We start from the raw sequence: 13,141 nt of genomic DNA on the forward strand, positions 1-13,141 counted from the left end.
TCTAGTTCTTGTATTTTAATTTCTTCAGGGTCTCAGATGTTCAGATCCTAGGAGTCAGAGTTCGCTGTTACTTTGGGGACTCAGACACCAGGGACTCATATTCCCCAGGCCAGAGATCAACGAAAGAAGGACAACTTCTCTTGGAGCCAGGCCTCGGTGAGGTCATCAGTGGTGCGGATTTCAAACACCTGGACAGGGAGTGTTCTCAATATTATGATCCACTCAGGAACTCCGGCCCCTTCCTCCCTCAGACCAGGAGTCCAGGCTCCCAGACCCCTCCTCCCTCAGGCCCAGGAATCCAGCCCCTGAACCTCCTATTCCCTCAGACCCAGAAGCCCAGACTCCCAGACCCCTCCTCCCTAACACTCTGGGAGCTTCCGCCCCAGGCCCAGACCTTTGTGAGTTCTGCTGTTTGTACCAGTCTGTTTTTACTCCCTGCATACATCATCTGTTGTTCGGGCTTGCAGCCTGCATGAAAAAGGAGAGAAGGGAGCATAACTGGGGGACCCTGGGGTGTTCTCTAAGGCTCCAGTAATGTCCTGCAGGTCCTGGAGTCTTCTTCTAAGGGTCCTAGGAGCTATTCTAAGGAGTCCCAGTTTCCAGTTTTGTCTAGGAGCTTGAGGTTATTCTGAGGGTCCCTGGAGATGGTTTATGGGCCAGGCAGGAGTTTCTAGGTATGAGGAAAAGATGGGTTTACTTACATGTCTCAGGACCAAGAAGGATGGGTAGGCTCTTGAGGAATCTAAGCCCCCGACTTCCATCCCACTGCCCTCCCCATATTCATTCACCACATACTCCACTCACTCACGTACTCACCAAGTCACACACACACCTGCACTCACAAACACACTCTTACACACCCCAGAGAATCTAAGACCCTTTTCTCAGGATGGGTAGAACTGTGTCTCACCCACAGGGCTGGAGAAGATGAAACACAAGGGGTAGGACACTCGGCCGTCCTCATGCGCATACTTGTAGCTGTAGACCACGAACCTACACCAGTGAAAGGAATTCAGACTCAGGACTTCAGCCTGGAGCCCAGGCCAACGCCCATTACCTGAGTCTACAACCTTGAAATCTGCCTGAGTCTGAGAACCTAGGTCTAAGAACCTAAGAACCTGAGTCTAACAACTGAAACTAAAGGAACTGACCTCAAAAACAGTAACTAATTAAAAATAACAATGATAGTAAGTGCTAGACAGAACTACCATATTATCTAACAGTTCTACTATATATATATAAAATTCTGCCATAAAAAAGAATGGGATCTTGAGGGCCTTATACTAAGTGAAATAAGTCAGACAAAGAAAGACAAATACCATATGATGTCACTTACATATAGAATTTAAAAACACAAAAAAGAAACAAACAAAAAACCAAGGTCATAGATACAGGGAACAAATTGATGGTGGGCAAAATAGGTGAAGGGGGTCAAAAGGTACAAACCTCCAGTTATAAAATAAATAAGTCATGGAGATCTAATGTACAGCATACTGACTATAATCAATAATACTGTATTGCATATGTGAAAGTGGCAAAGAGAGTAGATCTTAAATGTCCTCACCACAAGAAAAAAAAATGTGTGCTGACAGATATTAACTAGACCTATTGTGCTGATCATTTGGCAATGTATACAAATATCAAATCATTATGTTGTGCACCTAGAATAGTAATGACATATACAATAATGTTATATGTCAAATATACCTCAATAAAAACATTTTAAAAAGAAAAACCTAATGGCTTCAAAAAATAGTCAGTGCTCATTTGACTCACAACAACCTTATTACATGGGTGCTATCACTATCCCCCATACTACTACAGATGGGGAAACTGAGGCCCAGAGAGGTGAAGTCACTTGCCCAAGGTTCATGGGTAGATTTGAACCCAGGAAATTTGGCACTAGACTGTAAGTGTTTAACCACTATGCGGATGCTGTCCAGCGCTCTAGAACCCTAGGCTGAGACCAGACTCAGCTACACAATTTGCCAAGCTCAGTGCACCACGGAAATTTGGGGCCCCTTGTTCAAAAGGCAGAAGAAAAGCTTTTTTCTTTTTTCTGCCTGTCTTGGCTCTGCTGTCCCAGACATGGGGACTTTTGAAGGAGGAGTGCACATGCTTACAGGCACACCCTGGAACTTGTCATTCTGGAGGTTTCTGACCCTGACCCTACGTGAATCTGCACTCAAGCACCCTGCCTGGGGCAGAGGGCAGCCGCCATCATTGGGCAGTGCAGGGAACCCGTCCAGGGCCAGAGGTGGGACTGCATGTGAACCAAGGGAGGCTCCAAGCCTCACACATGCTCTATTGTCCCAGAAGAATTAACACACAACATTAATTCAAAAATAAAACTGTGAAGAATTTCCAGACAGCAGGCAGCTGCAGAGCATTATCTCCCACATTCGAGGTTCCCTTCTGGGTGTGGGGCCCTGCGGGACTACCCTTGTCAGATGCCCACGAAGCTGGTTCTGGATGGGACGGAGACTCAGAATCCTCAGCACCCAAAATTCACCCCCGGCAAGATGGAAAATCTAAACGGACTGGTTATCATAAAAGTGTCAAAGAGCTCTTCCAGCCCTGACCAGTGTGATTCAATTGGTGGGGTGCTGTCCCACAAAGTGAAATGTGGCTGGTTCGATTCCGGGTCAGGGCACAGACCTGTTGTGGGTTTGGTCCTGGTCAGGGTGCATAAGAGAGACAACTGATCTAAGTTTCTTTCTCACGTGAATGTTTCTCTCCCTCTCTTTTTTCCTCCCTTCCTTTCTCTAAAAATAAATTTAAAAATTTTTTTTAAGTTTTAAAAAAAAGAGCTCCTCCACACCCAAAAAGCACCAGGCTCATGCAGCTTCATACAGGACTCTCCCCAATTGTTAAATGTCACCTAATGTTTTTTTTTACCAAAAGTATTCCCCAGCATTTAAAAAGAGGGAATCTTTCTTTTCTTTTTTTTTTTTTTTTTTTTTTTTTTTTTCCTTTTTTTTTTTTTTCTCTCTCCCTCCCCCCCCCCCCCCCCCCCCCCCTCTCTCTTTCTTCCTTTCTTTCTTTCCATGAAACAAGTGCAATGTTAAGGCCAAAACCTGAAAAAGTTTGTATTTTACAAAAGCAAGCTCTAGCCCTGGCTGGTGTGGCTCAATGGATTGAGTGTCTGCCTGCTAACCAAAGGGTTGCCAGTTCGATCCTCAGTCAGGGCACATGTGGGCTGGGTCCATAGTTGGGGGTATACAAGAAGCAACCACACATTGATGTTTCTCTGCCTCTCTTTTGCCCTCCCTTCCCCTCTCTAAAAATAAATAAAATCTTTTTTTAAGAAAAGCATATTCTAAAGTCACATGATTCTCAGTGTAAAGTTCTGCAATAAGACATGAGTATAGTGTACAAAAAGTTCTAGGGTAAGAACTCTTGGCATCAAATCCAGAGATCCCAAGCAGTCCCTCAGTCTCCACCTCTATCATCACCCCTCTCCCCATAGCCTGACCCTCCCATTCCTTGTTCCTTCCCCAGGGATACCTTGGCTGTCTCTCTGGCAACTCCATTTTTAGTTCCTCTGGAGAAATGTTCTGGGTGGGTAGGGGGAACCAGAAGAAAAGAAAATACTGCCATTAAGCATGCATTTACTGGGGGGTAATGGGACAATTCTAATAGCATAATCAATAAAATATATATTTTTTAAAGCATGCATTTACTACATGCCAAGACACTGGTCCAAGTAACACACATGGATTAATTCATGGAGCTCTCCCACAAGTCCGTGGGCTAAGTCCTATTATTATCCCTACTTTACAGGTGAGCAAGCTGAGGCCCAAAGGTGTTAAGACACTTGCCCAAGATTTCACAGCAACTCTGAGCAGAGAAGTGCAAACTTGAATCTGGGTTTAAATCATAACCACTTCACTGTACTTCCTTTCAGAAGACCTGAGGGAGGGAGCCCAGCGCCTGCCTGGTCAATCCCCCTCCCCTGTCAAATACCCCCAGCCTCAGTCTCCATATCCACTCCCCCCAAATCCTTACCACAACACTATGAAGTAAGCCTTATTATCATCCCCATGTTACTGATACAGCGAGTCCAAAAGAGGGTGAGGTCTACCCTTTTATAAAGGATTTCCGCCAGCTTTTTGTTAATCTATCTGGAAATTCTTTCATTTAAGTGCCAATAAAGTATTATGATCATCATTATCATTTTATTGAGTATATGCTAAGTGCCAACCAAGCCTTCTAAACCCATTATTAACATTAAATCACTGAATCCACAAACGACCCTATGAGGTTGGTACAGTTATCTCCCCTTCACAGATAAGGAAACAGAGACCCATACAGGCAATGTCTCTTGCCTAGGGTCACAGCTGAGGTGGGACTTGACCTCCAGGTCTTTCCAACTCCCAATGACAGGTTCTTAATATCGGTTCCAGACCTTTGGGTCTCCCAGTCCCACCCTGTGCTTCTTGGAGGCCCCATCCACCCCTCACCTGAAATTCTTCTTCCAGCACCACCATCTGCCGGTCTTTGTCCACCTTCACTGGGGAGGGATGGCACACAGGGGTTAGGATGCCCCTTCTAACTCAGTGTCTCTAGCCAGCCCTCCCCATTTGTCCCCACCGCCCTCCCATCCTTCCACAGGGGAAAATGACACTCACTTATTATGGCTGCATTGTCTCTTTCCGAAAGCGAAATTTCCTCAGCTTTTCCTTTAGCTCTGGGTCCACCTCGCACACCACCAGGGAGTCAGACTACAGCAGAACCCAAAAAGAGCTGAGCTGGCCTGGCCTCAGCCCCTGCCCCCTGCCCAAGCCTCAGTTTCTCCATCTACTAATGAAGAGGAACACCTCAATAGCCCATACAAAGCCTTCGTGAACATGAGGAAAAGGCACCCTTTCTCCAAGCAGATGCTGCCCCTCACCGGAGCACACACTTGGGTTGCAGAGCAGAGGCCAGGCTCCAGCCCTCCAGCCGGCACCCTTGGACAACAGTGGAGGAGCCCCAGGGATGCTTTACTGGGCCTAAACCCGGAACTACCGTCTTTCTTCACCTAGCCTGGTCCTTTGCCACAGTGGGGTGCCCTTCCCAGCCTCTGACCTCCAACCCACAGCCTGACCTTCACCCAGGTACCCTACCAGCCCCAGACCCACCCATACAACCCCTGACCCTCAGACCATGACTTTTCTGTCCACAGGCCTCTTCTTTCTCAGTTCCGCTGTCTTCTAGAGGTGGGGACCAGGGCTGGGGGAAGGAGGGCGGGGTGTACGGTAGGGGAAAGGTTTTATCCAACACCACATCCTGTTTATGCCCATTCTAGGACAACTGTTGTAGAGGGCTCCTCCCCCTCCTTCCTTCCCCTTATCTGCAGGACCTCCCAGCCTTTGCAATCACCTAGACTGGGGTTTGAATGCTGCCTTGCTGTGTGACCACAACTAAGTAACTTCATACCTCTGATTCAGGATAAAATAGCTTCACATGTCTCCAGGCATGGTGGACATGTTCAATACACAGTAGGTATCTCCCCTCCCCCAGGAAGCCTTCCTGGATTTTCCCAAAACTAGAATATTTTAATTCCAGAGCTGAAAAGGAGAGCTACTGGCCAAACTGCCACCTATTGTGTTGATGTAGAAATGGAGAGGAGAGGAGACAGACACCACAGCAGCAGGATAATGGTGACTTTTTTCTTTGAAGTTGTTCAGCCTCACAGGCTTTATAATGGGACCTACAAAAATGGTGTTCATCTTGTCAAACCAGTACCCCCTTTTTATTAAGAGCATTTTGTATTACTTCCTATCCCATCCTGAGATGAAATTCCTAAATAATGTACCCTACTTATACACATAAATTTTTTAAAAAATCAACATAATGTTCTGTCATATAAAGGAGAAATGAAAAAAAGTAATTTATAGGAAAACCCCATGTATTTTGGTGAGAAAATACAAGCAAACGAGAATTTTTGCGGATTCCAGGCTCACAATGGCTGCTTCCCTCCGTAGTTGACAAGAAGCCTTTGTTGCCCCCTCTTCTCCGTGCTGGATCCCCCATGACCTGCTCAAGGGCATTGCTGCAGCTGTTTCCCCTCTCTCTGCATCAGCCATATTCCCGTCTCCGCTGGATCTTTTCCTCATATAGGCAGTGTTATTTCTTCCATCTTAAAAACTAAAAACCCTATCTCCTACCCAACCACTGCCCATTCATTTCCTTCCCTTTTCATCAAAGCTTCTCAAAAACATTGTTTACACTGCCTACCTCCAATTTGTCCTCCCAATTTCCTTCTACTCTTGCTCAGCAGACTCTCACTCCTATCCCTCTCCACTAACAGGGCCACCAGTGACCTGTATGGTCCCAGACCTGATGGTCAATCCTAATTTTTCACCTGACACCACCCTTCACTCCCTGCACTCTGGGACATTTTTTTTACTTTGCTTTCAGGACACCACCCTCATAAGGTTTTCCTCCGACTCCTCTAGTTGCTCCTCATTTTGACAGTGGGGTCCCAGGTCTCAGTCCTTGGTCCTCTCCTCTTTTCCGCCGACCCTCCTCTCTTTCTGATCCCGTCAGTCTCTTGCCATGCACAAGAGCTACTTTAACTGTTTCTCAACTGGGCGTCCCTCTGAACTCTAGACTCACATCCAGTGGCCAACCTGACATCTCCACCTGAATGTCTTGGAGCCATCCTTCACCTTTCTCTTTCCTTTGACAACATACATCAGAACTTGTCAGCTCAGACTTTGTAAATGTAACCAGAGCCTGCCCACTTCTCCCCCTCCACAGCCCATACCCTAGTCCTGACACCTTCTGTCCTTCCTGAACACTTAAGAGAGCCCCCTCCCCTCTCTCTCTCTCTCTCTCTCTCTCTCTATATATATATATATATATCTGTCTCTATCTCTATCTCTCCTCCACACTGTTTCCTTGCTCCCCTCTCCCCACATTCTATTCTTCATGGGACTGCCAGAGAGATACTAGTAAAACCCAAGTCAGATGACATATCTCCTCTCAGAACCCTCCCATGGCTCTCCTATTATTGGGGTAAAAGTAAACGTCTTTACAGTGGTTTAGAATTAAGTTATCTGGCCCTGGCTGGTGTGGCTCAGTGCCGGCTTGCAAACCAAGCAGTCACTGGTTTGATTCCAGGTCAGGGCACATGCCTGGGGTGTGGGCCAGATCCCCAGTTGGGGGTGCATGAGAGGCAACTACACATTGGTGTTCTCTCTCTTTCTCCCTCCCTTCCCCTCTAAAAATAATATTTTTTAAAAATTATCTGCCATTAAGCCCTGGCTGGTGTAGCTCAGTGGATTGAGCTAAGCCCTGGCTGGTGTAGCTCAGTGGATTGAGCGTGGGCTGCGAACCAAAGCATTGCAGGTTCGATTCCCAGTCAGGGCACATGTCTGGGTTGCAGGCCATAGGCCCCAGCAACCGCACATTGATGTTTCTCTCTCTCTCTCTCTCTCTCTCTCCCTTCCTTCCCTCTCTAAAAATAAATAAATAAAATCTTTAAAAATAAGTATGCTAAAAAAAAATTATCTGCCATTACCGCTCCTCCATTACCTCTTGGACCCTGTTTTTCACCTCTTTGCTCACTTCAGTTGCATTAGCCTTTGTGGTTCTATGAATGATCCTGCCCCTGGGTCTTTGCACTTGCCATTCCCTCTTTCAGGAACCCCCTTCCCCTCATGGTTCAACCCTTAATTCCTTCAGATTTCTGTTCAAATCCCACCTGGTGAAAGGTCTTTTGCTAAAATAGTACTGACCCCATTTCTTCATCCCCTCAGCTTGTTTTATTTTTCTCCATAGTGTTTGTCACCATGTTAGATTATGTTTATGGTTTGTGCCCCTTCCCAGGAATGTGGGCTTCATGAAGACAGATAAGCTTTGTCTGCATTGTTCATTGATGAAATTCCAGTAACTTGAGCAGCGCACGCACATACAAGGGGAAACATCCCAAAAAACAGAATTTATTTATAGAAAATTGTGTATTCCTACATGTTTAAACTTCAGTCACCTTCAAAGATGTAATACACCTATTGAGACGGTTTTTCCACTGCTCAAAACAGTTTTTGAACTTGTCGATTTTGATGCCTTTTAGTACTTCTGCCATTTTTGTTTTACCTCTTCCACTTAGGCAAAACATTTCCCTTTGAGGACTTTTTTTATCCGGGGAAAAAATGTCACTCAGGGTGAGATTGGATGAATAGGGAGGGTAAGGCAAGGGGGTCATGCCATTTTTCATCAAAAACTGCTAAACACTCAGCGCAGTGTGGGCAGGTGCCCTTGTACATCACCATCATGAAATGAGCAAACGCATTGAAGGGTCTTCAAAAAAAGTTCACAGAGGCCAAACAAAACCTCTCACAATACCAGTTGGTACACTGATGCAGATGGGTTCCTAGAACACACACCTAGCAGGGGAAGCCTCTTCTACAAGGGGCCTGCCTGCTAGGAAATTCTGGGAGGTTTTTAGGTCTCCCTTGTATTAGGTACATAAGAAATACTATTAAATGAGTAAATGAAGCAGCATCTATGGAGCACAATCACTCTATATGGTATGAAAGTTCTTGCCTCAATGTAGGGGCTAGTGGTTGGGGTTTATGCCATCCCCCACCCTGGCTTGAAATGGCCTTTCCCCACAGCATCTGTGATGACATACTTGCCACGCTTTCCTCGTTTTCCTCCTCTCTGCTGCTCCTTCTCAAGAAATCTTTGCCCATTTCTTTGCTCAAATTTTCCATGTTCCCTTTTTCTCAGGGTCCTTGTCTCCATTCATATCCCTCACACCCTCTCCAGGCTAGGTCACTATTTCCCACAGCTTCAATTACCATCTTCGATGATCCTCAAATCTCGGTTTCCAGCACCAATTTCTTTCTTAAGCTCTGGACACAGGGGCTGTGCAGACTCCTGGACCCTGCTGCTGGGTGGCCCACATTAGGCTCAGAATCTTCAAATCCTGTATCTTTCCTGGGTCTCCTTCTCAGGGATACCTCCCAACCCCCAATCTCCCAGCCAGGGGGCCTTATCTTAGATAGCTCCCTCTCTCACCCTCTGCAGCCAACCAGTTCCAGCAAGGGCTTGCCAGTTCAGTATCCTGGGATTTTCTCCCACCCGTACCTCCTCCCCTTCACACGGTTCCAACCTGGTGCAAACGCCCATCTCCCATCCTTGATGCTTCCCTTTACTCACGACCCCCCTTTCTATTCCCTCCAATACAGGAGTCAGAGACATCTTCCAAACCCCCAACTCACCATGCCTCTTCCTGGCTCGAAGCCTTTCCACGGCTCCGTAGTGCCCAAGAGACAAGTCCAAACTCCCTCAAGTGGCCAAACATCTGGCTGCAGCTTATGTCGCACCACTCTGCCTTGAACTCTACAATACACCTCGACTGCATTTCCTGAGCTCTTCTAACAAGCCAGGTCTCAGTCACCTGAGAGCCTTCTAAGCGAAGACCCCGATTCTGCTTAGTTCACTCCGAGCCAGGGAAGTTCGTGAAAGAACCAACAGATAACAGCAGAAGCAAAAACTCCCATCTATTGATGGTTTCCTTTGTGCCCAGTGCTTTCCATGCATCGTCTCTTTCAATCCTACTCCGTTTGAGAGAGTAAGCAACAGGTTCAGATGGAGTGTGCTGAGAAAGCACAGACCCCAAAAGCCTGAGTGCCAACCTGGACAGTCGAAGGCACCGACGGGCCAGGGCTTTAGGCGGGGCTCCCCAGGAGGCCAGCAGCCGGCCTCGAACGCCAGAATGAGGAATTATGACTTAGCGCGAGGTCGCTGAGATATTTACGCATGAGACTGCCCCCTGCGGGCCAGGAGGCCCAATGCTAGACTCCGCCGGGCCCGTTGCCCGTAGCAACGTTGCGCGCGCCCCGCCCCTTCCCCTCCCGACCGTCAGCCCCCGGACCGACCAATCCCACGGAGCAAGGGGCGGACCTCCCGGCCCGCATCCAGCCCCCGTCGCTCTCCTCGCCACCAGGACCCGGCCTTCCTCGGTGCTCACCGCCCGCCCTTCCCGCTGCCCTCGCCGCCCGTTGGCGGGTGTGCGAGTCGTCACTGCGGCGTCTGCTAATGCTGGCGCGCGGCAGCTTCGCCGGGGCGGGGCCAGGGGCGGTGACGCACGGCGCGGTGACGCAGCGCGACGGCGGCAGTGGCGGCGGCGGCGGTGGTCGGTGAGGGAGGAGGGAGGGTAGCTCGCGGGCTGGAGAGGGGGCGACGGCTGTGGCGGTGGCCTGAGGAGGCCCGAGCGGAGGCGGCGGCGGCCGAGGCGGTGAGTCGTGGGCAGGGTTGGGCGGTCCCAGGGCAGCGGCGGGTCTGGGCGCTCGGGGCTCACCTAAGGGCGCCCCAGGCCGCGCGGGCGGCCCCGCCCCCTCAGGGACCCCGAGCCACGGGCGGCGGGCTCGGAGCGCGGGCGTGAAGGGTCCGGACCCTTGAGAGGTGCCCCTATCCCGGTCCTCCGAATAGCTTTCACAGTCCACCTCGGAAGCTTCCCTTCCAGATCCCCCTCACACCCTCGGGATCGACCCCGCCGTCTACCTCAGACACCTCCTTGGAGGGCGGTCCCCGGCGACCTCAAAGACCCCCTGAGGCCCCCAGGCCATCCCGCCTCCTACGGTCCCAGGTCTTCTCAGGAGCCCACCCCTTCCATTTCCACAGGCTTGTCCAGAAATTGTCCTATGTCTTGGAAATTGACCTCAGAGAACCGTGTCCCAAATCCCCATCTTCCTTCTCTTTCCAGAAATATTCCCCTGTCCACTTCTCAGATATTCCAGCAATATGTATCAGATGTCTTCTCCCTTTGAAACTCTGAAAACCTACTTCACGGTTTTCCTCAAATCCCTTCCAGACCTGGACATTCCCGAAATCTTCCCCAGAGATCGATTTTGCGTAGCCCCCCCCAGTCTCCCACAGACTTCCTTCTCACCTACACCCATATACCAAAAATCACCCTGAAGATTTTCCATTCAGAGCCCCAAATCCTTCAGAAAGCCCCTGATGTACCCTGAAATCTTCCTCAGAGACTCCCTGAAATGTATGGCGAACTACTCTTCCACATTCTAAAAGCTTCTTCCAAAACTCCCAAATCTTTCCTAGTAACCCACACCAAATGTCCCAAAAATTGCTTCTAAATTGCAAAAATTTCCTTTACGGTTTTTCTCTATAACTTCCCCCACCCCTTCTAAACCTACTTTTAAATGAACTTTCTAACATCCTCCTCACAACCACTGTAAACCCTAAGACCCTTTCCAGGACCCCTCTGAGGTGCAGTTTTTCAGAATCTTATGTCTTTTCAGAGACCCCAGCAACCCCCTTGAGCTCTCCTAAGGTGTACCCTTGAAATCCCTCTCAGAGGCCCTTCAAACCACATCCCCCACCACCACTACCCCCCCCCACACACACACACACACACTCACTCACACACTGTGAAGCCCCTTGAAAGACCTCATGCCTTACTAAGAGACTTTTCCTCCCTGGGCTCTCCCTCACAGGTTCACTCAAACTCTCTAGAACCCTCTGTAGAAAACCCCCTCTGCCAGTCTTCGCTCAAAAGAACTCTGAGCTCCTGCTCTTAGAAAGTCCCAGAATTCTTTCTGAAAAGCCCTCTACCCTCACATTCCCACGTTCCCCTCAGAAGACCCACCTTCCTCATATACCCTTTTGAGGGTTTTCCTCAGAGGTTTCTCCTCATCTGAGCTCTCTGAGGAGTTGTTTCTAAAAAAGACCTCTGTCATCCTGCCCTAGTGCATCTAAGATCTCTCTCAGAAGACCACACCTCCCAATCACCCTTTAGAGAATTCTCCTCCAAAATTGCCCTGCATTAACAACCCAGCCTCCAGCACTTCATGAGATTTCCTCAGAACTGTCCCTCAGATTCCCTCTCTGACATCCCCAAGAAACCTTATTCAGGACCCTATCAGATTTACCCCTTTTAGAACTCCTGTTTATACCTTCTCATCTCCATTCTTTTCCTCTGAAGTCAGGTTAGAGATCCTTTGCATACCTGAGCCTCTTTCCCCCATTATCCCATCATGGGACCCCAACATCCTTCAGACAACCCTCTCAACAAGCTCTAGCCCTGACTGGTATGGCCCAGTGATTGAGTGCTGGCCTGTGAACCGAAAAGTTGCTGCCAGGGCATATGCCTGGGTTGCGGGCCAGGTCCCCAGTTGGAGGCATATGAGAGGCAACCAATTGATGTTTTTTTCCCTCTTTCTCACTCCCTTCCCCTCTCTCTAAAAATAAATATATTTTTTAAAAAGAGACCCCATGTCCCCTTTCAATAAAAAGTTTCTCAAGAGACACTCTCACCATTTGAAATCCCAAACCTCAGAGGCTTTTCTTTCAGACCATTTTTCTTAGGTTCTATCATCGTAGACCTCCTGCCCAGAGAGATACCTTTAACACCTCCTTAGAGACTACTCGAAGACTCCCTTCACCCCCATTTTTCTGTCAGAAGCTTTCACCTTCCTTTTCCCCTATAGTAGTGGGTCTCGTGTGGTCCCTTGACTAGCAGCATCTGCATCACCTGGGAACTTAGTAGAAATGCAGATTCTTGGATCCTACCCCAAACCTACTGAATCAGAAAATCTGGGTATCAGGGCCAGCAGTCTGTTTTTAGGAACTCCCTTGGTGTTTCTGGTGCATGCTCAAGTTTGAGAACCACTTCCTAATAGGAGGGTTTCTCTTTCCCCACAGAAAGCCCCCAAAAGATGCCTCAGGGTATAAATCTGTGCCCTATGGCCCACCTCCCATTTTCCTGGGAGTACCCTTTGTGAAGTACCCATCCTCCAGAAAGACCCCTTACTCTCCTCCTAACTTCTTCACAAAGTTACCACACCTTCTGAGCATTATTTCAGATTCTACTTCTAAATGGTTCCCTTTCAGATCTCCCTTAGCACTCTCTCCTTCTGGCTTCCCCTCCACACCATCCCCCAGTCTTTGGTACTTCAGCTTCACATTGCTACCTCCTCAAACACACATGTACATCTCATCTACTCCTCATCTGTCCTTCTCCATATAGGCACCCTCCCCTTAAGATACCTGCAAATCTTCATTTTCTGTCTTACTGCCCAGTGCCCTTCATTGTGCTTCTTAGAACGCCACTCAGCTTCTTCCTTGTAGTTTTTCATGTACTTGCCCACTTACCCACCCTCCCTGGACTGGGAGTTTGGAAAAT

General features: G+C 48.5%; 2 protein-coding genes across 6 annotated transcripts in view; one reads left to right on the top strand and one right to left on the bottom strand.

Moving 5' to 3' along the window:
* GMFG (glia maturation factor gamma) lies at positions 1 to 5,274 on the bottom strand. 3 transcript variants are annotated; one of them, XM_036012237.1, is made up of 7 exons: positions 5,148 to 5,274; positions 4,632 to 4,724; positions 4,464 to 4,513; positions 3,508 to 3,557; positions 911 to 993; positions 395 to 468; positions 1 to 188 (listed from the first exon to the last, which is right to left on the bottom strand). In XM_036012237.1, coding segments are annotated over exons 2-7 (330 nt in total). In that variant the 5' UTR covers positions 4,633 to 4,724; positions 5,148 to 5,274; the 3' UTR covers positions 1 to 116. The 3 variants fall into 3 exon arrangements, with proteins under 3 accessions (XP_035868130.1, XP_035868131.1, XP_035868132.1); XM_036012238.1 differs by having other exon boundaries at positions 5,124 to 5,216; XM_036012239.1 differs by lacking the exon at positions 4,632 to 4,724 and having other exon boundaries at positions 5,148 to 5,223.
* A 4,803-nt stretch (positions 5,275 to 10,077) lies between these two features.
* Positions 10,078 to 13,141, top strand: part of SAMD4B (sterile alpha motif domain containing 4B) — a 42,946-nt gene continuing 39,882 nt past the window's right edge. For 2 of the 3 annotated variants that reach the window (XM_036011818.1, XM_036011819.1), the window contains exon 1: positions 10,078 to 10,234. The gene's annotated coding sequence lies outside the window, so the exon portion shown is untranslated. The remainder of the gene's footprint in view (positions 10,235 to 13,141) is intronic. The other variant, XM_028529589.2, reaches the window with a different exon arrangement.

The sequence above is a fragment of the Phyllostomus discolor genome, chromosome 12 (assembly GCF_004126475.2).
Source record: "Phyllostomus discolor isolate MPI-MPIP mPhyDis1 chromosome 12, mPhyDis1.pri.v3, whole genome shotgun sequence".
In the NCBI taxonomy this organism is placed as follows: Eukaryota; Metazoa; Chordata; class Mammalia; order Chiroptera; family Phyllostomidae; genus Phyllostomus; species Phyllostomus discolor.

Coding starts and splice junctions, on each gene's coding strand:
- GMFG (XM_036012237.1), bottom strand. Junction 469..910: donor CATCTTCTCCAGCCCTGTGG/GTGAGACACAGT, acceptor TTTTTCATGCAG/GCTGCAAGCCCGAACAACAG. Junction 189..394: donor AAACAGCAGAACTCACAAAG/GTCTGGGCCTGG, acceptor CTCCCTGTCCAG/GTGTTTGAAATCCGCACCAC.